The sequence below is a fragment of the Narcine bancroftii genome, chromosome 1, assembly GCF_036971445.1.
Source record: "Narcine bancroftii isolate sNarBan1 chromosome 1, sNarBan1.hap1, whole genome shotgun sequence".
NCBI classification, from domain to species: domain Eukaryota; kingdom Metazoa; phylum Chordata; class Chondrichthyes; order Torpediniformes; family Narcinidae; genus Narcine; species Narcine bancroftii.
This window is the reverse complement of record NC_091469.1, coordinates 371,748,480-371,774,236: the sequence shown is the minus strand read 5'-3', so window position 1 is coordinate 371,774,236 and position 25,757 is coordinate 371,748,480. Positions and strand designations below refer to the sequence as shown.

General features: G+C 42.6%; 1 protein-coding gene across 2 annotated transcripts; it reads left to right on the top strand.

Moving 5' to 3' along the window:
- The first annotated feature begins 1,079 nt into the window (after window positions 1-1,079).
- Window positions 1,080-25,533, top strand: abitram (actin binding transcription modulator). 2 transcript variants are annotated; one of them, XM_069913290.1, is made up of 6 exons: window positions 1,290-1,370; window positions 16,927-16,978; window positions 20,930-21,059; window positions 23,166-23,242; window positions 23,443-23,512; window positions 23,589-25,533. In XM_069913290.1, the coding sequence occupies exons 1-6, from the start codon at window positions 1,307-1,309 to the stop codon at window positions 23,763-23,765; spliced, it is 570 nt and encodes a 189-aa protein (XP_069769391.1). In that variant the 5' UTR covers window positions 1,290-1,306; the 3' UTR covers window positions 23,766-25,533. The 2 variants fall into 2 exon arrangements, with proteins under 2 accessions (XP_069769390.1, XP_069769391.1); XM_069913289.1 differs by lacking the exon at window positions 16,927-16,978 and having other exon boundaries at window positions 1,080-1,370.
- Window positions 25,534-25,757: the final 224 nt, after the last annotated feature.

The following is a 25,757-nucleotide window of genomic DNA, read 5'->3' as shown; positions in this document are numbered from 1 at the left end:
ATTCCCTGAAAGTGATGACATACAAAGACAGGGTGAGGAAGAAGGTGTTTGGCATCTGTCAGGGGATTGATTACAGAAATTAGCTTGTCTTATATCAACTGTTCAAGATGATGGTGAGGTTATTGTGTGAGGTTCTGGTCACATAGCTACACAAAAGATGTCATAAGACAGAAAGAGTTTGGAAAAGATTCACCAGTATTTTACCAGTTTCAGGTGACTTGGGCTGTAAGAAGAAATGGGATAGCCAGGGACTGTTTTCCTTAGAGCAGAAGAGACCGAGGTTATAAAATCAAGAGGATCCTAAATAAGATGAATTGTCAGTCTTTTTCCAAGGGTAGGGGAGTCTAAAACAGAGGCTATAGATTAAAGGTGAAAGGGGAAATTTAAAGTGGAGCTGAGAGGCAAGTTTTTCCACACAGCATGTGGAACAAGCTACCAGACTAAGTGGTAAAGGTGGATACATTTACAATGTTTAGAAGACACCTGCACTGATTTATGTACGAGAAATGTTTACAAGAGTATAGGCAAAAAGCAGACAAATGAAACCAGCTCAGAAAGGTATCATGGGCCAAGTATCTCCCCCCCCCCCCACCCATATCTGTATAAATCTATAACTTCTAGAAAATAAATGAGGCGACGTATGCGAGCATTCAACTCATTGATGTGTTCCAACTTTACAGAAGAGCTTTCTATTTACTCCAATTCACCCCATCACTTATATGCACGATTATTCAGTACTTTGAATCTGCGACATACACGCTTTCTCATTGCACAATGACAGTAAAGGCGCGTCAGCCTTTCAGGGACTATGGGTTGAATTTAGATGCTGAATGGTGGTAGATCCAGTTGGGTTGATATCAATAGCCGCAACTTCTACGGTTTTGGTTTGATTTTCATTTCGGTGGTCAGTGTACACAGGATGGGCCGAAAGGCCTGTTTCCGACTGTATGACCCGCTCTTAAATTATCCACTAAACTGTTCATCTCAGCAACGCCAAATGCAGGGCCCGATTCGAAATGCCGACCATTTCTTTCCCCTCACAGATGCTGCTCGGGCCGGAGTTTGATTCAACAGTAAGAAATGATCTGCCGAAGGGATTCGGCGCGTCGAGCAGCATCAGCGGAGGGAAAAGAATGGTCAATGTTTCTGGCCAGAATCCCTCGTCAAAGATCCTTATCCCGGGTTGACTTTGGCAGCCCGGCTTCCGGTTTCCGCCTGACGCTCAAGGGATGGCTGCTTGCGCCCAACTTCCTCTGGTTACCAGGATACGGCACCGATGGGTCATGTGCTTCCGGCGTGGGGTGGCATGGCGGACACGCGGGGGTTCCCGTCTGTCGTGGATCGCTACTTTACCCGTTGGTACAAAACAGGTAGGCAGCGGCGGTTCGTGACCTTTACACTGGAAACACATCATAAGGATAGGGGTTGGAGGTGGTATATGAGGGGGGGGGGGTTGGAGAGATAGGGAAAGCGTGGATAAAGTTAGAGAGGGAAAAGTACGGAGGGAGGGAGGAGAGGGGGCTGTCGGGGAGGAGGAGGAGAGGGGGTTGTCAGGGGGGAGGAGGAGAGGGCTGTCAGAGAGGAGGAGGAGAGGTTGTTGGGGGAGGAGAGGGGGCTGTCAGGGGGGAGGAGGAGAGGGGGCTGTCGGGGAGGAGGAGGAGAGGGGGTTGTCAGGGGGGAGGAGGAGAGGGCTGTCAGAGAGGAGGAGGAGAGGTTGTTGGGGGAGGAGAGGGGGCTGTCAGGGGGGAGGAGGAGAGGGGGCTGTCAGGGGGGAGGAGGAGAGGGGGCTGTCAGGGGGGAGGAGGAGAGGGGGCTGTCAGGGGGGAGGAGGAGAGGGGGCTGTCAGGGGGGAGGAGGAGAGGGGGCTGTCAGGGGGGAGGAGGAGAGGGGGCTGTCAGGGGGGAGGAGGAGAGGGGGCTGTCAGGGGGGAGGAGGAGAGGTTGTCGGGGAGGAGAGGGGGCTGTCGGGGGAGGAGGAGGGGGCTGTCGGGGGAGGAGGAGAGGGCTGTCAGAGAGGAGGAGGAGAGGTTGTTGGAGGAGGAGAGGGGGCTGTCAGGGGGAGGAGGAGAGGGGGCTGTCAGGGGGGAGGAGAAGAGGGCTGTCAGAGAGGAGGAGGAGAGGTTGTTGGGGGAGGAGAGGGGGCTGTCAGGGGGGAGGAGGAGAGGGGGCTGTCAGGGGGGAGGAGGAGAGGTTGTCGGGGAGGAGAGGGGGCTGTCAGGGGGGAGGAGGAGAGGGCTGTCAGAGAGGAGGAGGAGAGGTTGTCGGAGGAGGAGAGGGGGCTGTCGGAGGAGGAGAGGGGGCTGTCAGGGGGGAGGAGGAGAGGGGGCTGTCAGGGGGGAGGAGGAGAGGGGGCTGTCAGGGGGGAGGAGGAGAGGGGGCTGTCAGGGGGAGGAGGAGAGGTTGTCGGGGGAGGAGAGGGGGCTGTCGGAGGAGGAGAGGGGGCTGTCAGGGGGGAGGAGGAGAGGGGGCTGTCAGGGGGGAGGAGGAGAGGGGGCTGTCAGGGAGGAGGAGGAGAGGGGGCTGTCAGGGGGAGGAGGAGAGGTTGTCGGAGGAGGAGAGGGGGCTGTCGGAGGAGGAGAGGGGGCTGTCAGGGGGGAGGAGGAGAGGGGGCTGTCAGGGGGGAGGAGGAGAGGGGGCTGTCAGGGGGGAGGAGGAGAGGGGGCTGTCAGGGGGGAGGAGGAGAGGGGGCTGTCAGGGGGGAGGAGGAGAGGGGGCTGTCAGGGGGGAGGAGGAGAGGGGGCTGTCAGGGGGGAGGAGGAGAGGGGGCTGTCAGGGAGGAGGAGGAGAGGGGGCTGTCAGGGGGGAGGAGGAGAGGTTGTCGGGGGAGGAGAGGGGGCTGTCGGAGGAGGAGAGGCGGCTGTCGGAGGAGGAGAGGCGGCTGTCGGAGGAGGAGTGGGGGCTGTCAGGGGAAGAGAGGGGGCTGTCAGGGGAAGAGAGGGGGCTGTCAGGGGAAGAGAGGGGGCTGTCAGGGGAGGAGAGGGGGCTGTTGGGGAGGAGGAGGAGGAGAGGGCTGTCAGGGAGGGATGAGGAGGGGGGCTGTCAGGGGGAGGAGGAGAGGTGGCTGTCAGGGGGGGGAGTGGAGGCGGAGGAAGGGTGTGAAAGGGCTGTCGGACTGAGGGGGAGAGTGGAGGGGCTGTCGGAGGGAGAGGGTTGTGGGAGGAGGTGGGAAAGATGGTGCTGCGGGAGGGTCTGTCGGAGGAGGTGGAGGGGGCTGACAGAGGGGAGGTGTTGGAGGGGAGAGGATTTTAGAGAAATATAGAGAAATTCTTGCTGCAGCTAACAGGTACATAAGATACATCAACTAATATACAATTGTATTCATTAAATTATCCCAATTTGGCAATAAATAAAAAGTAGACAGGATTGAATAAATATTCACAGTAACAGTTAGTGAAAAAAAAAAGGTGTTTCAGTAATGCAGACAGGTTTTTTTTAATGGTGCTGGAGTAGTTTGTGGTTATGGTGATCGGAATTTATTGTCATGAACAAGTCATGAAATTCACTGTTTTGCAGCAGCGTCATTGTCCATAAATTCATATTATTACCATCTTGCAATGTTACTATATGTTTTAAAACAAAATGCACAAAGTAAGGCAATGTTTTTGGATCATTTATTAATCAGGGAAGATCACTGACAGCAGGGAAGAAGCTGTCCTTGTGCCGTTGAGTTCTCATTTATAGGCTCCTGTACCTTTTCCCTATGGTAGCAGAGTGAAAAGGGCATGGCCTGGGTCTTTGAGAATAGAGGCTGTTTTTTTTAAAGAGACCGCCTCATTTAAATATCCTCAATGGTGTGAAGTCTGGTGCCTGCAATGTCGCAGACCGAGTTAACAACCCTCTGGAGTTTATTCTTGTCCTGAGAGTTGGCACCTTCATCTTTCTTTGGCATGGCTTCGCAGACGAAGATTTATGGAGGGGTAATGTCCACGTCAGCTGCAGGCTCGTTTGTGGCTGACAAGTCCGATGCGGGACAGGCAGACTCGGTTGCAGCAGTTGCAGGGGAAAATTGGTTGGTTGGGGTTGGGTGTTGGGTTTTTCCTCCTTTGTCTTTTGTCAGTGAGGTGGGCTCTGTGGTCTTCTTCAAAGGAGGTTGCTGCCCGCCGAACTGTGAGGCGCCAAGATGCACGGTTTGAGGCGATATCAGCCCACTGGCGGTAGTCAATGGGGCAGGCACCAAGAGATTTCTTTAGGCAGTCCTTGTACCTTTTCTTTGGTGCACCTCTGTCTCGGTGGCTAGTGGAGAGCTCGCCATAGAACACGATCTTGGGAAGGCGATGGTCCTCCATTCTGGAGACATGACCTACCCAGCGCAGCTGGATCTTCAGCAGCGTGGATTCGATGCTGTCCGCCTCTGCCATCTCGAGTACTTCGATGTTGGTGATGAAGTCGCTCCAATGAATGTTGAGGATGGAGCGGAGACAATGCTGGTGGAAGCGTTCTAGGAGCCGTAGGTGATGCCGGTAGAGGACCCATGATTCGGAGCCGAACAGGAGTGTGGGTATGACAACGGCTCTATACACTAATCTTTGTGAGGTTTTTCAGTTGGTTGTTTTTCCAGACTCTTTTGTGTAGTCTTCCAAAGGCGCTATTTGCCTTGGCAAGTCTGTTGTCTATCTCATTGTCGATCCTTGCATCCGATGAAATGGTGCAGCCAAGATAGGTAAACTGGTTGACCGTTTTGAGTTGAAGAGCTGGCTCTGAATGGGCCACTAAAGCAGCATCGTCTGCAAAGAGTAGTTCACGGACAAGTTGCTCTTGTGTCTTGGTGTGAGCTTGCAGGCGGATCAGATTGAAGAGACTGCCATCCGTGCGGTACCGGTTGTAAACAGCGTCTTCATTGTTGAGGTTTTTCATGGCTTGTTTCAGCATCATGCTGAAGAAGATTGAAAAGAGGGTTGGTGCGAGAACGAAGCCTTGCTTCACGCCATTGTTAATGGAGAAGGGTTCAGAGAGCTCTTTGCTGTAACTGACCCGACCTTGTTGGTTTTCATGCAGTTGGATAACCATGTTGAGGAACTTTGGGGGGCATGTGAGGTGCTCTAGTATTTGCCAAAGCCCTTTGTTACTCACGGTGTTGAAGGTTTTGGTGAAATCAACAAAGGTGATGTAGAGTCCTTTGTTTTGTTCTCTGCACTTTTCTTAGAGCTGTCTGAGGACAAAGACCATGTCAGTAGTTCCTCTGTTTGCGCGAAAGCCGCACTGTGATTCTGGGAGAACATTTTCGGCGACACTAGGTATTATTTTATTTAGGAGAATCCTAGCAAAGATTTTACCTGCAATGGAGAGCAGCGTGATTCCCCTTTAGTTTGAGCAGTCTGATTTCTTGCCTTTGTTTTTGTACAGGGTGATGATGATGGCATCACGAAGGTCCTGAGGCAGCTTTCCTTGGTCCCAGCAGAGCTTGAAAAACTCATGCAGTTTGGCATGCAGAGTTTTGCTGCCAGCCATCCAGACATCTGGGGGGGGGGATTCCATCCATACCTGCTGCTTTGCCACTTTTCAGTTATTCAATTGCCTTATATGTCTCTTCCCGGGTGAGGACCTCATCCAGCTCTAGCCTTAGGGGCTGTTGAGGGAGCTGGAGCAGGGCGGATTCTTGGACTGAGCGGTTGGCACTGAAAAGAGATTGGAAGTGTTCTGACCATCGGTTGAGGATGGAGATCTTGTCGCTGAGGAGGACTTTGCCGTCTGTGCTGCGCAGCGGGCTTTGGACTTGGGGTGAGGGGCCGTACACAGCCTTTCGAGCCTCATAAAAACCCCTGAAGTTGCCAATGTCGCACTGAGCTGGGTTCGTTTGGCGAGGCTAGTCCACCACTCATTTTGGATCTCCCGGAGTTTGCGCTGAAGATGGCTGCATGCGTGACGGAAGGCTTGTTTCTTCTCTGGCCTTCATACCAGGCAGTTAAATAACCAGCCAGAATGTTCTCTACAGTACACCTGTGGAAGTTCAATAGTGTTTGGTGTGTTACGATCCCAGAGGTCCTAAAAACCCACCAGCAACAGAAATTCACCAAGACAAACATGAAAGCAATATCAAACTCTAACTTATTACAGGTACACAATCATTTATCCGGACATCTAAAATCTGGAAAGCTCCAAAAATCAGCATTTTTTTCATAGTGCTGGTACAGCAGAGAGAGAGGGAGAGAGAGACAGCAGCGCGACTAGGTTGGGCGGTGTGGTGGGGAGGGGAGACGGCAGCGTGACTCGGATGGGTGTGGGGTGAGAGAGACGCCAGCGCGACTCGGGTGGGCGGGGGGAGGAGAGTGAGACGGTAGCGCGACTCAGATGGACAAGGGGGAGAGAGATGCCAGCATGATTGGAAGGGGGTGGCTACAGCAGCACAATTGGTTGAGCTTAAATCTGGGGCAGCTGGCTTTTGTTCTGAAATCCAGAAAAATCTGAAATTTGGAGCACACTGTCCTCCAAGGGTTCCGGATAAAGGATTGTGTACCTGTACTATTAACTTACTTAATCCCCGTCTAATTCGAAGCACATGTGTATGTAATGTGTGAGTAAGTTTAGAAAAGTTCTTTAATTCATAGTCAAATCTCACTTCTCCAAGTTCACTGGTTGCAGGCAATTCTTATACTATGCACAGAACTTAACATTTATGAAGTTCACCAGGCCTTGGTGCTTGAAAGGTAAATGGTTACTGCTCAGAAAGGTTTTTGTTGGTTTTCAGAGAGAGATTTGTTGGTCACTGGACATAAACTGATTTCTTCTAATCTTGCTGAAGAAACTTGCCCCATCATGGTTTTCCAGATGACAACCTCTTTCTTTCAGGTCACCACAGAATTCCTTTGTGTTTCTCTTATTTCAGTTGAAACATTAGGCAGCCGGTCCTCGCCTCTTGTATGGACCACAAGGGCTTTGACCAGGTTGAACTAAGCGCTCACAAAAATGTTTTTTTTCCACAAGCTTGCCAGCTTGTCCTGTTCCAGTCCCAGCTGCTGCTGCTGAACTCTAGCACTGTAGAATTGAATTTTCTCACTCTTTCTCTCAAGGAAAAGCCTGTTTGGCAGTCTCTGTTTGCAAAACCACATGACCCTCCGAGTTCTTACATCTGTTGCTTTTCAAAACAATAATCCATTAGTGAAGTCCCTTGGGGTCTCTTCAAAGTGTTTGCAAAGGCATTCAGAGCTGGACTTGTCTGGCTTGAGCAGAGCTCCAGTATTTTAAATGAGATCCGTTTTGATGTGTTCGTATGTGACCTACACTTAAAAAAAGATCTCTGCCACAATTTATCTCCTAAAAACCTATCTATATAGAATACAAAATACAGCATAATCTGTCACAGGTGAAATTCTGAATCTCCTCAGACACCTCACAAAATATAGCCACTTGCAAGCCTTCTTTTTGATGGCATCAAGATGAAGGTTTCAGGACAGACCCTCAGAGATATTGACAGCCAGGAATTTGAAGTTCTTGACCTTCTCTACTCCTGGTGTTATGGGCAAACTTGTAGATAGCATTGGAATTGTGCATGGTCACACAGTAATGGGTGTAAAATGAGTAGAGCCGAGGGCTCTTCTCATTTTTCATAGTCCAAGAACCTGATAACAGTTGGATAAAAACTGTTCATGATTCTAGAGGTGCTTGATTTCTGCATTCACTGCATTTTCCAGGCCCTTCCCATTCTGTGTGAAGAAAAAAATACATCTGTAAAAATATACCATAATCCGTCACAGTATAGGTAGAGTAAAAGAAAGTCATTTTATTTCCACTGAGGTTAGGTGAGATGCAAGTCAGAGGAACCTTTGAGCCACAATGCATCCTTTGTGGCATTCTCTACATCGGAGAGACCGGTCGCAGACTGGGAGATCGCTTCGCTCAGCACCTCTGTTCTGTTCGCAACCACAGCAACCTCCCAGTGGCCAACCACTTTAATTCTGGGTCACACTCCAGAGCTCACATGTCTGTCCATGGCCTTGTGCACTATCCCACCCTGACCACCTGCAGATTGGTATGAACATTGACTTTACTGCTTTCCATTAAACCTGCTTGCCTTTTCTTTCACTTCCCCTCCCTTTTCCTGTCTTTCCAGTTCTTTCATGTACACATCCCTGCCATAACTCTCCTCCTCATTGCTGCTGCTCTCTCTCCTTTCTCCACCTATCATCTCCTGCCTTGCCATTCCCCCCTCCCCCAACTACTCTTGTTCGGATGCCTACTCGCATTTTCTCAAACTTTGATGAAGGGCTCAAGCCTGAAACGATGTAATTTTACCTTTGCTACATAAAAGACATTGTTTGACCTGCTGAGTTTCTCCAGCATTTTGTTTTTACTGCAACCACTGTGTCTACAGAATTTTGTGATTTACTACAAACTAGAGGACATGGGTTAAGGTGAAAGGGGAAAAGTTTAAGGGATTATAAGGGGGAATCTCTTTTTACAGAGTAGTTGGAGTACGGAATGGGCTGCCAGTTAAAGTGGTGATTGCAGGTGACATTTTAACATTTAAGAAAAATTGGGACAAGTACATGGATGGGAGAGAGATGGACTGGTTGGAGGACAGTGGGACTTGGAATAATTATAGTTTGGCATAGACTGGAAGGGCTGAATGGCCTATTTCTGTGCTACAATGCTCTATGATTCTCAGGTGCAGTCCTTATTAGGGTTCAGCAGTGGAAAAGGTTAAGAACTTCAAATTCCTGGGTGTCAACATCTCTGAAGATCTGTCCTGGGGCTTCCATGTCAATGGAGTCATGAAGAAGGATTACCAGTGGCTATACTAATTGAGAAATTTGAGGAGATTTGGTATGTCACCAAAGGCTCTTGCAAATTTCTACAGGTGTACTGTGGAGAGCATCCTGACTGGTTGCATCACTGTCTAGTATGGAGGTGCCAATGCATAGGGCAGGAAAAAATTAGAGAGTTGTGAACTTGGCCAGTGTCATCATGAACGTTGGTCTTCATTCCATCGAGGACATCTATAAGAGGCAGTGTCTTCAGAAAGCAGCCTCTCCTCAAGGACCCACACCACCATGGCCATTCCCTCTTCACTTTGCTGACATCAGGGAAAAAGGTAAAGGAGCCTGAAGATGAACACCCAGCGGACCAAAGACAGTTTCTTCCCCTCAGCAGTCAGATTTCTGAATGGTCAATAAACTATAGACACTACGTCACTTTCTCTTCTTCTGTTTTACTTTATTTTTAAATGTAATTTATTGCAATATAGTAAAACCCCTGGTATCTAGCATCTGTGGGGATTAGAAGATGTTGGATAAGTGTATTTTTTTTAACATTTTTTATTTTTGACCAAAATACATATAAACATTTCCCTCTTGAATATACACAATGTCATTTTCTCCGCTTTTTCCTCCCTCCTTCCCACTCCCCTCCCCACCCACTAAAAGTTCAACATGTATGATACATTAAACAATGTCATCACACTGAAAATAAACAAGAAAATTGTTTCATCTACTTTTACACACTGGGTCAGTTCATTTCGTCTTCTCATTCTGTCATTTTAGGTGGTGGAGGTCCACGGTAGGTCTTCTCTGTTGTGTTCCATGTACGGTTTCCAAATTTGTTCGAATACTGTGATGTTATTTCTTAAATTATATGTTATTTATTACAATGGAATACATTTATTCATTTCTATGTTCCATTGCTGCATTCTCAGGCTATCCTCTGATTTCCAGGTTCACATTATACATTTTTTTGCTATAGCTAAGGCTATCATAATAAATCCTTTTTGTGCTTCATCCAAATCGAGGCCAAGTTCTTTACTTCTTATATTACTTAGCAGAAAGATCTCTGGATTTTTTGGTATATTATTTTTTGTGATTTTATTGAATACCTGATTTAGATCTTCCCAAAAGTTTTCCACTTTCTCACATGCCCAAATTGCATGTACTGTTGTTCCCGTTTCCTTCTTACAGCGAAAACATCTGTCTGATACTGTTGGGTCCCATTTATTTAACTTTTGGGGCGTGATGTATAACCTGTGTAACCAATTATATTGTATCATGCGTAACCTTGTGTTTATTGTATTTCTCATAGTTCTGGAGCATAGCTTTTCCCATGTTTCATTCTTTATCTTTATGTTTAGATCTTGTTCCCATTTTGTTTGGGTTTTCAGCTTATTTCATCGTTCTCTTTCTCTTGCAGTTTGATGTACATGTTTGTAATAAATCTTTTAATTATCATTGTGTCTGTAATCACATATTCAAAACTTCTTCCTTCTGGTAACCTCAGCCTGTTTCCCAATTTGTCCTTCAAGTAGGTTTTCAGTTGGTGGTTTGCAAACATTGTACTGTGAGTTATACCATATTTGTACTTCATTTTTGAACAAATTTAATTCCCCCCAAAAAAATTCTATTCTTTTGATCCCTTTTCTCTCCCATTCTCTAAAGGAAAGGTTATCTATTGTGAAAGGGATTAGTTGATTTTGTGAAAGTATTAATTTTGGTAGTTGATCATTTGTTTTTTTCCTTTCTATGTGAATCTTCTTCCAAATTTTGAGCAGATGGTGCAGTACTGGTGAATTCCTATGTTGCACCAGCTTTTCATTCCACTTATATAGTATATGTTCAGGTACCTTCTCCCCTATTTTATCTAGCTCTAACCTGGTCCAATCTGGTTTTTCCCTTGTTTGATAAAAATCTGATAGGTATCTTAATTGTGCTGCTCTATAATAATTCTTAAAGTTTGGTAGCTGTAAGCCCCCTTGTTTGTACCATTCTGTTAATTTTTCTAGTGCTATCCTCGGTTTCCCCCTTTTCCATAAGAATTTCCTTATTATTTTCTTTAGCTCCTTGAGGAATTTCTCTGTTAGGTGAATTGGTAACGATTGAAATAGGTATTATATCCTTGGGAAGATATTCATTTTAATGCAATTTACCCTTCCTATCAGTGTTAGTGGTAAATCTTTCCAATGTTCTAAGTCATCTTGTAATTTCTTCATTAATGGCTGGTAATTTAAGTTGTATAGATGGCCAAGATTATTATTTAGTTGAATACCTAGGTATCGGATTGCTTGTGTTTGCCATTTAAATGGTGATTCTTTCTTAAACTTTGTGAAATCCGCATTATTCATTGGCATCGCTTCATTTTTATTTGTGTTGATCTTGTACGCCGATACTTCTCCATATTCCTTCAATTTCTTATGTAATTCTTTTATTGATATTTCTGGTTCTGTTATGTATGCTATGATGTCATCTGCAAATAGACTGATTTTATATTCCTTCTCTTTTATTTTTATCCCTCTTATTTTCTGTTCTTATCAGTTCTGCCAAGGGTTCTATAGCTAATGTGAACAGTGAGGGAGATAGTGGACATCCCTGCCTAATTGACCTGCTTAATTTAAATTGGTTTGATTTGATATATATCCATTTACTGTCACCTTCACCAATGTTCCCTTATATAATGCTTTAATCCAATTAATATATTTCTCTTGTAGGTTGAACCTCTGTAGTACTTTGAATAAATAATTCCATTCTACTCTGTCAACCACCACTGTTGGTGTCTTGTTTCCTTGTACTGCATGGATTAAGTTAATGAACTTACAGATATTGTCCGTTGTTCGCCTTTTCTTAATAAATCCAGTTTGATCTAGTTTTACTATTTTTGGTACACAGTCGCCCAATCTGTTTGCTAATAGTTTAGCTATTCTTATAATCTGAGTTGAGTAGAGATATTGGTCTATACGATGCTGGTGTTAGTGGATCTTTCCCGGTCTTTGGTATTACTGTAATTATTGCTGTTTTGCATGAATCTGGCATGTTTTGTGTTTCTTCAATCTGGTTCATTACTTCCAGGAGAGGAGGAATTAATAAGTCTTTAAATGTTTTATAGAATTCTATTGGAGTCCGTCCTCTCCTGGCATTTTATTGTTCGGAAGTTTTTTTAATATATCCTGTATTTCCTCTATTTCAAATGATTTTATTAATTTGTTTTGCTCCTCTTCTTGCAATTTCAGTAGTTCAATTTTAGCTAGAAACTCATCTATTTTGTCTTCTTTCCCTTCATTCTCAGTTCGATATAATTGCTCGTAGAATTCCTTGAAGTTTTCATTGATCTCCGTTGGGTTATATGTAATTTGTTTGTCCTTTTTCCTTGATGCCAATACCGTTCTTTTAGTTTGTTCTGTTTGAAGCTGCAAAGCTAGTATTTTGTCCGTTTTTTCTCCTAGCTCATAATACTTCTGCTTTGTCTTCATTATGTTCTTCTCCACCGTGTACGTTTGTAGTGTTTTGTATTTTATTTTTTTCCGCCAATTCTCTTTTTGTTGTATCTTCCTTTAGTTGCTAATGCTTTTTCAGTACTTGTTATTTCCCTTTCCAGCTGTTCTATTTCCTGATTGTAGTCCTTCTTCATTTTAGTTACATGACTTATTATCTGCCCTCTAATGAAGGCTTTCATTGCATCCCATAATATAAATTTATCTTTCACTGATTTCATTTTTATTTCAAAGTACATTTTAATTTTAAATCCTCTCTTTAAAGTATCATGAAGTTTAATCTCCATCTATACGTTCTCGGTGAGATGTCCTCCAGCTATATTGCTAATAACAGGGGTGAGTGATCCGATAACAATCTAGCTTTATATTCCGTTTTTCTAACTCTCCCTTGGATGTGGGCTGACAACAGGAACAGGTCTATCCTTGAGTATGTTTTATGTCTACCTGAATAATATGAGTATTCCTTCTGCTTTGGGTGTTGTAACCTCCATATATCCAAAAGTTGCATTTCCTGCATCGATTTAACCATAAATTTGGTTACTTTGTTCTTTCTGCTCGTCTTTTGTCCAGTTTTGTCCATCTTTGAGTCCAAATTAAGGTTAAAGTCTCCTCCTATCAGTATATTCCCCTGTGTATCTTCAATCTTCAAAAAGATATCTTGCATAAATTTTTGATCCTCTTCATTAGGTGCATATACATTGAGCAAATTCCAAAATTCTGAATATATCTGACACTTTATCATTACATACCTCCCTGCTGGATCTATTATTTCCTCCTCTATTTTGATTGGTACATTTTTATTGATTAATATAGCTACTCCTCTGGCTTTTGAATTATATGATGCTGCCGTTACGTGCCCTACCCAGTCTCTCCTTAATTTCTTGTTTTCCACTTGAGTTAGATGTGTTTCCTGCACGAATGCTATATCAATTTTTTCTTTCTTCAGTAAATTATCTGCCTCTTCCTTTTGATTTGGTTATGTATTCTGTTAACTAATATTTATAATCATATAGTTCAACATGGCCATTTCATACTTTGTTTTCCTCTCATTTCCGTTTCCTCATCACCACCTTTCCCCATATCCATTTCTGTTTTGTTTTTTTGAACGCATTAAGACAACATTTCTAAAACATAAAATATTTCCACTATTCCGTCATCTAAAATTTCCTTAACCCCCAAATGTCCATACAACATTTCTAAAACATAAAATATTTCCACTATTCCGTCATCTAAAATTTCCTTAACCCCAAATGTCCATACAACATTTCTAAAACATAAAATATTTCCACTATTCCGTCATCTAAAATTTCCTTAACCCCAAATGTCCATTCCCCCCCCCCCCCGAGTTGCCCCTTGTCCCTTGCCGGGCAACCACAACTCCCCTCTCCATTTGGATTGCGAACCTGCTCGCAAGCGTCAACTGATTTCGCAGTGACTGTTATTCTCTTCCACCCAACCCCCTCCAGAAGACTTCTATCTTCACATATAACAAAGCTCACCATCTTTATTCCCCCCCCCCTTACTTCCTTTCTTCCCCTCATTAGTTCTTACTTATACATTATTTTTCTTCTTTATTTGAAGTTTGTCGTCATTCTTTGTTCTTGTTACATCTCTTCATCTCTCTTTCTGTTTTGCAGGCGTTCTGCAAATTCTCGTGCTTTCTCCGGATCCGAGAACAGTCTGATTTGCTGCCCCGGGATAACTATTTTAGGCACCGCTGGATATCTTAACATAAATTTATAGCCTTTCTTCCATAGGATCGATTTTGCTGCGTTAAACTCCTTCCTCTTCTTCAGGAGCTCAAAACTTGTGTCTGGGTAGAAAATTTTTTTTTGACCTTTGTATTCCAGTGGTTTTTTGTCTTCTGTCATTTTTTTTTATTGCCTTCTCCAATATATTTTCTCTTGTCGTATATCTCAGGAATTTCACTAAAATGGATCTTAGTTTTTGTTGTGGCTGTGGTTTCGGGGCTAATGTTCTGTGTGCCCTTTCTATTTCCATTCCTTCCTGCATTTCTGGCATTCCCAGGACCTTGGGGATTCATTCTTTTATAAATTCTTTCACATTTTTGCCTTCTTCATCTTCCTTAAGGCCCACTATCTTTATATTTTTTCTCCTATTATAGTTTTCCATTATATCCATCTTCTGAGCTAAAAACTCCTGTGTTTCTTTAACTTTTTTATCAGTTTCTTCCAATTTTCTTTTTAAGTCGTTCACTTCCATTTCTATGGCTGTTTCTCGTTCTTCCACCTTGTCTAGTCTTTTCCCGATTTGTGTTATGACCAGCTCTAATCTACTCACTTTTTCTTCTGTACTTTTCATTCTTCTTCTTATTTCACTAAATTCTCGTGTCAGCCATTCTTTTAATGCTTCCATATATTCTTGAAATTTTTTAAAATCTATGTACTGTCCATTCACTTTACCTTCTATTTCTCTGTGCAGAGCTTGATGTTCTCCTTCTTCTTCTTCTGTGTCTGCTCTAGGGTTTGTGTCTTCTACTTCTCTTCCTTGTATCTGTGACTCTTCTGACTTTCTTGTTGGGTTGCTTGTCTCAGTTTGTTGGGTTTTTTTTATGGTGTCTTGACGTTGGTCCTCTTCTTCTGGGCTGGTTATCTGTTGTGTCTCTGGTTTCCTTTTTTTCATTCTCTCCCCTCCCGTTCCCGTTATTTTCTGTATCTTCCCGCTGGGAGCCCTGCTGTTGGGTCTTTCTCAGCTGTTCGTGCTGTAGAGTTCCACTCCACAGCTGGTCCCCCCTCCCGTCGGTGTTGTCTTTGTCATGCGTGGTAGCGCACCTCTGTTTGGCTCCATGAGCCATCTTTGCAGTCCTGCGTTTGGTGGGTCGCAACCCTGCAGGGTTTCCACTTACCTCGGGGAGTGGGATCCTCTTTCCACGGCGGGTCCCTGCTTTTTCGTACATGTAAAGCCTTCACCTTTCTCTTTCAGCGTCTTTCTTTCTTTCTTTTCTTTCCGTTGTTTTGGCTTTTCTTTCTTTGCTGCCATTTCCTCCACACCTTTATTTTTTATTTGGTTGAGATTTGTGTGTCTGGGGCTTTGTTTTTTCCTCACTTTTTTCCTTCTTTACTGGAGAGGGCTGGTATTCTCCAACCGGCCACTACTTCATCACGTGACGCCTCCCGGATAAGTGTATTTTCAAGTTGTTTGAGATTGCTTGGTTGTGTGGATTGGTGAAGTAATGGTGAGATCGCCAATTTTAAATTTGTATTTTCTACTTAGTTATTTTCCTCTTTTTATTTTCCTTTTTTTTTGCTGGTTGCTTGAGGCTGCCGATTGCTTGAATTCTGGATACAGGGCTGTAATGGAGAGGCTGCGGCCACCACAGGATGCCGGTGCCACGCTCCTATTCAGAGGACACATTGACTCACCCCAAGCCATCAAGGTGACCCTTGCGATTAGCCCACCAAAATCACCAGGTGCTGCAGTCCAGACAGCCTGCCTGGACTCAGCCCTGACCTTCACCCAATTAGCCCAGGCGAATCACCTCAGCTGACTCCTACTGAGTCCCTGCACGGCTTCGAGCCATTGGCCACAGCAGCCAATGGGGCCCAGTCTGCCCCGAGTGATTGCCCCCCCCCCCCCCAATACTGCCTGCAGAACTATAAAGGGCCATGTGCCTCATTGTTCTGCCACTTTGATCTGTGTTAGGTAGCTAGAGCTGTGTCCATACGGGACAAGGGGTGAGGGCACGTAGTATCACCCTGATTCTGACTCTTGATTGTATATATTAAATAATTTCCCCAGTTTCTGTTAGGTTCTCCCTCATTATCCAAAGTGTATATTTACCCCTTGTGTATGTGTATGTGGGCTAATCGCAAGGGTCACCTTGATGGCTTGGGACGAGTCTTGACCTTGATTGACATGCAATGTGTCCTCTGAACAGGAGCATGGCACCGCCACCCTGTGGAGGAACATCGCCTTCCCAAGATCGTGTTCTATAGCGAGCTCTCCACTGGCCACCGAGACAAAGGTGCACCAAAGAAAAGGTACAAGGACTGCTTAAAGAAATCTCTTGGTGCCTGCCACATTGATCACCGCCAGTGGGCTGATCTCACCTCCAACTGTACATCTTGGCCCCTCACAGTTCGGCGAGCAGCAACCTCCTTTGAAGAAGACCGCAGAGCCCACCTCACTGACAAAAGACAAAGGAGGAAAAACCCAACACCCAACCCCAACCCACCAATTTTCCCTTGCAACCGCTGCAACCGTGTCTGCCTGTCCCGCATCGGACTTGTCAGCCACAAATGAGCCTGCAGCTGACGTGGACATTACCCCTCCATAAATCTTCGTCCGCGAAGCCAAGCCAAAGAAGAAAAGAATTGTGTATGTGTGTATAGGTTTATTTAACATTTTGACCCTGTTGCCCCGTTTGCATCCCCAAAATAAACTGTTGCTTGTACCCCAACTTTGGTCTGGTTCTTAGCCTGTGGGATATACTCGAACCCTTACAACAAGGGGTTTTATTGTATTTGCACTCTGACGCTGCCACAAAACCACACATTTTGTGACATGTCCATGACAATGAATTCTGATTCTGACATCTCACTGGTCAGAGTTAAATGCCATCTCCTAACTATTACATGTTTTTAGTATTTTTGTGGAAATAAAAAATTAATGTGAAGAGAATTAGTTACAAGCAACAGAATTAAGTAAGATAAGCTGGTATTTTACATTAATGGGTCATTAGAAAATGTGTTTTTAAATAATACTGGTTGATCCTTCCAGATGTAAAAGGGAAAGCCTTTGAAGATCATTGCATTTTGCAACATTCCAACAGGTGCGTATGACGCTTTATCTTTGCTAAAAGCATATTGAAATTTTTTACACTGCAATAACTTTTAATGTCCTCAATAGACTAAACTTTAAAGTGGTGATACTTTTTATTCAATAAAAGCCATCTAAAACTTTGCAGTGTTGAATATTTGATGATCACTGAAGCTGAATTGTATCCAAGATATGACATGGAGTCATCCAGCATGGGACAGTCACTTTGCCCTAACTTATCCATGCTGACCAAGTTGGCATTCTGTCTTGTCCCATTGACCTGCATTTGGTCCCTATCCTTTTAAGCCCTTCCCATCCTTAAATCTGTCCAAGTGAAGGTCAGAATTGTGCCCACTTATACAGTTCCCTTGGCCATCTTATTCTAGATATGGGCCACAGTATTGTGAAAAGGTTGCCCTTCAAGTCCCTTTTACATCTCTCCTTTTAAACCTATATGCCCTCGTTCTGGAATCATCCACCCTGGAAAAATGACTGAGCTTTCACTCTATTTGGGTTCTTCATGATTTTATAAATCTCTCTAAGTTTTCCCCTCAACTTCCTTTGGTCTTGGGAATAATGGCCCTGTTAATCCAACTACTTAGTTGTAACTTAAGCCCCTAGTCCTAACAACATCCTAGTGAATCTGCTCTCCACCTTTTCCAGTGTATTAATATATTTCGTATAGCTGGGTGACCAGAACTGCACACAATGGTCTTACCAATCACTTGTACACCTGAATCATGAGGTCCCAACTTTTGTATTCAGATCCCAGCCCAAAGAAGGTAAATGTGCCAAACTCTGCTTTCACCACTTTTTCTGCCTTAGTTGCTACTTTTTCTACCTTAGTTGCTACTTTCAAGTAATTATGCACCTGTACTTTTCAGTGTCTCTGTTCAACAACACTAACCAGGGCACTGCCATTCATGTAAGTTTGGGGTAGCCAAACGTTTTTAGTTGTGGGCCACACATGGAAAAAATATAAAGAGACATGGGCCAAACAATGTAGAGCCCAGCAATTTTCAACCAGTTACACTGCAAGAAAAGTGGTCTTTTTGGACCAGAACATCCCTGTGCTATTGAAAATTTGTATTCTAACAAAATAACTATATGACACTACTGAACAGTTTAACTGTTGATGTTAAAGTGGTTTATTGATGAGCTCACATATTACAGCAGACATTTCTGTATCTGCTGTTCTTTTTAAATGAATATAGTAAAACTCTTTAAAACTCTCATTCAAAAAGCTGGGTGCAAAAGAAGAACAGCAGAAAAGATCAAGAAAGGGATAAGGTAGTCTTCAAGATTCTGCTACAACTCTCAAAGAATATGGTTCATGGCCCAAGTGACCACCTTGATGATTATGATGCAGTGTGTAAATCAAGAGATAGGGTACTAAAGTCAACAGATTATTTGCAGATCAAACACACTTCCTCTTTTCCTACCGTGTCTGAAATTTTCTGCACTCCCTTGCAATTTTCATCCTTTTCAGTTCCACCATGTGTAATTAACTGAGATAAATGGTTTTTTAATGACAGCGACATCTAGTGTTGAAACTAAAAAGTGCAATGTATATACAATGCAATTTATTATATTGTTAGAGACTATGTTCTAGCAGACCATATTCTTTTATTTTTAAAATTCACCATGGGTCACAGGAATGGGCAAAGGGCAGCAGTTGGTGGCCTGGGAGCCATAGTTTAGCCACCCTGATGTTAGTTGTGCTCTGGCTTGACTTACCAAATTGCAAAACCATTTCTTGTCTTATCTTCCCAACTGATCTGGATCCTGCAATAAACTTGGATATCGTTCCTCACTGTCCACTACATCAATTTCCATGTCATCTGCAAATTTACAAATTAGATTAACTACATTACCATCATTATTGTTAATATAGATATCAAACAACAATGGACCTCGTACTGACCTTTGGTCACACAACTGGACACAGGCCTTCAAGCAGAAAAACATCCCTCCATTACTGCCTTCTGATTCCTTCCACAACATTAATTGTGAATCGAATGGGCCAACTCCCCTTTGATTGATTCCCAGAGATCTAACATGTGGAACCTTGTCAAAGGTCCATCTAAACTCCATGTATATGTTTACCACCCTCCCTCAAAATCTTCTTCACCTCTTTTAAAATAAATCGTATTTATGAGACATAATCTGCCACATTCAAAGCCACGCTGATGATCTCCAATCAGTTCCTGCCTATCCAAGTGGTGAGAGATCCTGTATCTCCAAACCCACTCCAGCAATTTTTCAAACACTGATGTCAAGCTTACTTCATCAGGCCATGGAGATTTGTCTACTTTAACATAAGCAAAGGCTTTTAATACCCCCTCAATGGTACTTGTATGGTCGAGAACCTTGCAACTCATTTCCTTCAATTCCTCAGCTTCCAAGTCTTTCCACAGTAAAAATTTACAAGGAAAAATGTTTAAAATCTTACCCATTTACCATGGCTCCCAACAAAGACAGTCATGTTGGTCTTTAATTCGACCCATTCTTTCACTAGCTACACGTTTACTCTTAAAATGTGTAGAATCTCTTGGGAATAATTTTTTGTGATGCTAACTTGCTTGATGGAAATGTCATGCATTGCAACTAGGTAAAGTCACCTTCATTAATTTTTGGTTCCTTTCAATGTTCATGTCCCATGATGTGTACATAAACCTCTATCACTAAAAATGACCCTTGTTGCTGAGCTGCCCCTACCTGTTCTGTCTTTTTTGCTGAATCAAACTTGCTGCAGCCGCATCCCGTGGCTTTAGCTTTGAATTTGCATTCTTTGCAAGTTTATTTCTGGGCTCTGTATATCTTGTATCTTAGGTCAACCATTTCATCCTTGCAAACTGCTGACCCATCTCCAATCACCTTTTCCTCTCAAAGATTGAATATTTTATTGTTTCCTCATCATAACTTTGGAATACATGCCTGTATTATTGCCATCTTTGCCTCTTTCCACTTCCATACATCATTTACCTGCACTCCTGGCTTGAGTAAATTGTCGCTGAAATCCTCACCTCTTTCCACACACTTGACTATCTCAAAGCATCTATTTTTGGTAAATTTTAGGTCATCAAAACACCCTTTTATGTCTGTATTTGTCCCTATTTCCAATCGCTCATTATTCTTGCCTTTGTTCACTCCTGATATATATATTCTTCTTTGGCTTGGCTTCGCGGACGAAGATTTATGCAGGGGTAAATTTCCACATCAGCTGCAGGCTCGTTTGTGGCTGACAAGTCCGATGCGGGACAGGCAGACACGGTTGCAGCGGTTGCATGGGAAAATTGGTTGGTTGGGGTTGGGTGTTGGGTTTTTCATCCTTTGTCTTTTGTCAGTGAAGAGGGCTCTGCAGTCTTCTTCAAAGGAGGTTGCTGCCCGCCGAACTGTGAGGCGCCAAGATGCACGGTTTGAGGCGCTATCAGCCCACTAGCGGTGGTCAATATATATATATATATGTGTGTGTGTGTGTATCTGAATATATTTAAAAAAAAACAGTGCATCTTGTCTGCACCCTTTTCTATCTCTGTAATCTCCAGTCATACCTGAAATATATGTGCTTCCAAAGTTCTGGCTATCTATTCAACCCAAAATGTAATTGATCCACTATTTCCATACATTAATTTGGCTGTTAATGATCTGTATGTTAGAATTCCCTCCCTAAATGTCTCTGCTTGTATCTCTTTCCTCCTTAAATATGCTTCCAATCACCCAACCAAGCTTTTGGACATTTCCCATTTTTCTTTTGTGATAAACTTACTATGAATTACCAGAAAGTTTGCCATGGCTGCAAAATTGAAGAGATGGGAAGTGGTCTATAAGGAAAGAAAGAATGAAATGTCATTGTGGGATAAATGTTCAAGGGATTACAATGGAAATAAAGGTAAACAAATTTCATTTTGAATATGTGTGGCATCTGAATCTTACAGAAAGTCCTTTTTATCATTTGCAACAGGATATGTGTTATCACTGTGGCAGAATCTCACCCTGTGATTGAGAGTGCGAAAAACATTAAAAGAATAAGCTACCAAATCAGTGCTAACTGCAGTCGCTTACAAAATAAGGTTTCAGGAAAATCAAAACGGGTGAGTTATTTATACTCTGATTTTCTTTATGCTAAAAAATATAAAGAATATTATGATAATCACACTGTAAATGTACAATGATTTTTGAACATTAAATATTAATTATTTTGCAACCACATTTTAAAAAATCAGCTTTTTTGTTTAATTCTGCTACAAAAACTGGTTTTGGTGTAAGCCTTTTAAAAAAAAAAAAAATCCCCATTATGTTTCAGCCCTTGCAGAATCATCAGAATTTGTAATGTCTAAAAGATTAGACAATGAGAAATTGGAGGAAAATAAATTTTACTTGGCTGATAAAAGCATTGCAGTAAAAAGGAATGTGAAAATAGATATTCATCGTGGTTTTGGCTTTTGTATGGCATCTTAAGGTAACATATGGTGCTGTCAATTGAACTTGACAGCAAGCAACATAGTGATTCTAGGGTACAAAGTGAAAACTTCCGTAGAGAGGATTATAGAGGAAACTTTGGAGCATAAAGTCTTCTCAATTGCCAATTGGAAGGGTTAAATACAGGGAGGAGCAAAAATGGCTTAGAAGGCTGTTTGGCTGAAATATCTCAGATTGGATTTTATTGTGCGTTAGACATTTATATATCTATAAAAATAAAAGTGTGTGCGTATGTAAACAAAATGATAAAATAAAATATTCACAGTTGGGGTTATTTCTTAGAAAAATTATGTTTCAGTGGTGGTTTGATTGTAGTACTGTAATATGATTATGGTTAGGGTACAACAGGGAGGTTCAAGAGCTACTGGGAGAATAAACTGTTGTTGAAGTTCGAGGGTTCTGCCCCTTCAGCTTGAAGATAGAAATGAGAAGCAATTGTGACCAAGGTAATGGGGATCCTTTATGATGTTGGCAATGCCTTTCAGATGTTATCAATTGCTGGGAAGTTGGTGCCCATAATGGCCTTTGCTAGATTTACCACTTTCTGCAGACTTCTATGCTTCTGGGCACTTGAGTTTCCAAACCAGGCTGTGATACAACTGATCAGTATACTTTCCACAGAATACCTGCAATAGTTTGATAGCTTATTTGACAACATATCAAAGAAGGCATTGGTGTACCTTCTTTACAGTGTCGTCAATGTGCTGGCACAAGAGAGGACCTCCAACATGTGGACTCCCAGAAACTTGGAAGAATCTAATCTTTTTACACCATCTTGGCATCCTCTTCCTTAAGTCCACAATAACCTCCTTGGTCTTGATGATGTTGAGAACAAGATTGTTGCTATGACACAATCCAATAGGATTTTTGATCTCTATCTTGTATTCTGATTTATCTTTTCTCGGCCAACAATGGTGGTGTCATCAGTGACTCTTGGGGCGGCACTATTAGCACAACACTTACTGCACCATGTCAGCAAGGAGTTTGTATGTTCTCATCAGGTCTGCATGTGTTTTTCCCGGGGGCTCTGATTTCCTCCCACCCTTCAAAATGTAGTGGGGATTAGCTTTTGGGCCAAATGGGCCTGTTATCGTTTTGTATGTCTAAATTAGAGATTGCATTGGAGTCAAACTTAGCCACGCAATTGTGAATGTAGGGGAGGAATAGAGTAGGGAATTGAGCACACAGCCTTGAAGTGCTTGTTTTGATGGTCAGTGAGGAGGAGGAGGCGATGTTGCCGATCTCCACTGATTGGGAACTGCTGGTGAAGAAGTTGAGGACCCAGTGGCAAAGGCAGGAACAGAGTCCCAGAACTGAGTTTGATTATTAGTTTGCTATTATGGTGTTAAATGCCAAGCCGTAGTCAATGAGGAATACTCTTATGCAATGGAAAAAGAAAGTTTGCAGAAACTATGATTGTAGTAAGTACACAAAAGTGCTGGAGAAACTTACCAGATTGGCAGTGGACATAGGAGGCAAAGATATATAACCCACATTTCGAGCCTGACCCCTTCATCTAATGTTGATGTTCTTGTGGTTTATTTACACAATGCTAAATTAATTGGATGCCAATTTGTTTGGATTATTGAGAAGTTGTAACAGATACTTTATAGCGACAAGAGTTTTCACCCCTCTGTTCTGGTAATCTTTTAAACCATTGTTGAGGGTGATGTCGAATTTCTCTTGATGAGTACAAATTATGTGTACACAACTTTCAGGGTGGACAGTTTCTGACAGAACTTGCCCCATTGTGCAGGATAACATGTGAAGATGGTGAGGAGTACACTATATACAGGTAAGGTCTTTTTAAAGATTTGTGATAACTCAAATTCATTAGACATTTTTTCATGTGACAACATCCTTATTAGGTTTTGTTCAGAACCCCAAGTGGTAAAGGCAGTGAAGTGCCAGAATTGCTGAGATCTTAACCATGGAGCTACAACGGGAGCGCTACAAAGAGTGCTCCACAGTTAACAAAGCACTTTCTTATTATAGCTGTATCAGAGGACGGTTATTGGAAGTTAATGAAAATATTCTCCAGCACCCCAGCCTTCTACAAGAAAAGGTAAATTAAAAATGTGCAGATTATGTTATTATTTTATTGCATTTAATGCAACACTTATTTTATTCCTTAAAATTAGCCCTCCACAGAAGGATACATTGCTGTTGTGCTACCCAAATTTGAAGAAAGCAAAAGCATAACCCAAGACTTAATTAGTCAGGAGATGTATGCAAACATTATTTCGGAGAGAGACAGATCAGCAACAGAACCGTTAAATACTGATCTTGAAGATCCTCCATCCCTCAACATAGCTTGAACAATGACTGAAAATAATGACTGAAATGTTTTTGAAGTTTGTTTCTAACCAAATGATTTATTCCTTTCATATATGATAGAAGTGTTTATCATGAATTTTTTCTTGTCACCGTACGAATTTACCCTTTCTAGAAAAATGTTTTCTTTAGTGCAGTTCAACTGCTACTGATTTTTATCTTAAGCTTGCCTTAAGATATTCTAAGTATATTATAAATTTATTTCCATTTTGCTTATTTAACTAAGGATTGCAAAAACTTGGGGTTGTGCTGAATATATTTATTATTGAGGCTAGTGTGTAAAGACTAGCCCATTACTAAGGATGATACAGGTACTCAGTAAACATAGAACATCTAACAGCTCAGTGCAGGATGTAGTATTGACAGAAGGCCAGAGTGGGGTGTCCACGAGGGCTTGAGATGGGAGAAGGAGGTCATCGGTGCGGTGGAGAATGCTGCACAGAAATAGGCCCTTCAGCCCGTGCCAAACTATTATTCTTCCTACTAACCTGCACTTCAACCATGGCCCTCCAATCCATGTACCTGTCCAAATTATTCTTAAAAATTAAAATTGAGTCTGCATTTACCACTTTAGCTGGCAGCTCCTTCCACACTCCCCCCACTCTGTGAAGTTTCCTTTCATCCACAACCTCTCCTTTGTATCTCACCTACCCTCAATGTAGGTTAATTGGGCAGCATGGGCTCATGGGCCAGAAGGGCCTATTTCTGTGCTGTATGTCTAAATTTAAAATTTGAAACACGGTACTGTGTCCCTGTTCTTTCACAACAAAAAAGCCATTCAAACCTTATGTGGACAGGAATGTGACTCAATTGCATATTTAAGGGAAAAATAGGCTTTGACCAAGCAGCCTCCCCCAATATATAAGCAAACTTCATATTCAGTAAGACTTTGTACAATAATTCATTTTCCGTTTTCTCCACATCTCATTGTCCTTTGACTATGGGTATAAGCTGCCAAACAAGCCAATTAGTGAATGGGAGGACTTAAAGTGAGAACATATGAAGATGTGCTTGCTAATTAGATGGGGAATGTCCTTGAATTTCATAGGAAATAAAAGCTAAGCAAATATTATAAATGGACAACTTCAACAGAGAAAGTGTTCTGAATTGTAGAATTCATTAGCTGAGATGCACTCTCGTAAAAACACAATGCTAGAGAAACTCAGCAGGTCAAACTGTGTACTTTATATGGCAAAGATAAAGATACATAACCAATGTTTCAGGCTTAATCCCTTCAAGGTATAAGCAAAATGTAGGCAGGAGCCCTGAACAAAATGGTGGTGGGGGGGGGATGGAGCACACTCCCACAGGCAGGAGGTAATAGGTGGCTCTATGAATAGAGAGGGAAGGGGAACAGAATGGGCGAGCAGAAACTGGAGATGTCGATGTTAATGTCATTGTGTTTAATCACGGTATCTGCACACATTTGTGTTTTGCTCTAATATAGTGTTGCATTTAAAAATTTAACTCCAAAATTAGGGACAGGTGACTGGTCACATTTGTTCATTGTGAAACAAATTAGCTTTGTGTTAAAGGTATGATAACGTGACCATTAATACACTCACCATGATTAAGATCATGTGGAATATCATGAGCTCTAAAATGAAATGTAGGTATCAATTAAAATTGGCAAGAATTTCCTGAAAGGTTTGCTATTTGTGAAACATTTTTGCAGTTGAGTGAAAGGGGAACTTGTAGTTAATATGTTAATTCAGCACAAAGCATTAAAAGTCCAAAACTTACAACAACAAACTCGAGTCAATATTCAATGGACTAAAGAAAGCTGTTATTAATTCCTAATGATTTGGTGTGCATGGACCACGAAGCCAAGCCAAAGCAAGGAAGCTGTTATTAATTCCTAATGATTTGGTGTGCATGGACAGCTGAAAATCCTTGTTGGAAAGCGAGTTTGTGCTTACCATTTCGTGTCTAACTGTACCTTAAAATTTTGAGTAACCATCTTTCCCCCCCCCCCA

Bases quoted from the DNA above. Each gene is read 5' to 3' on its own strand.
- abitram (XM_069913289.1), top strand. From the start codon at position 1,081: ATGATCTGCCGAAGGGATTCGGCGCGTCGAGCAGCATCAGCGGAGGGA. The intron at 1,371-20,929 runs GTAGGCAGCGGC...CATTTGCAACAG, and splicing joins TACCCGTTGGTACAAAACAG to GATATGTGTTATCACTGTGG. The intron at 21,060-23,165 runs GTGAGTTATTTA...CACAACTTTCAG, and splicing joins TTTCAGGAAAATCAAAACGG to GGTGGACAGTTTCTGACAGA.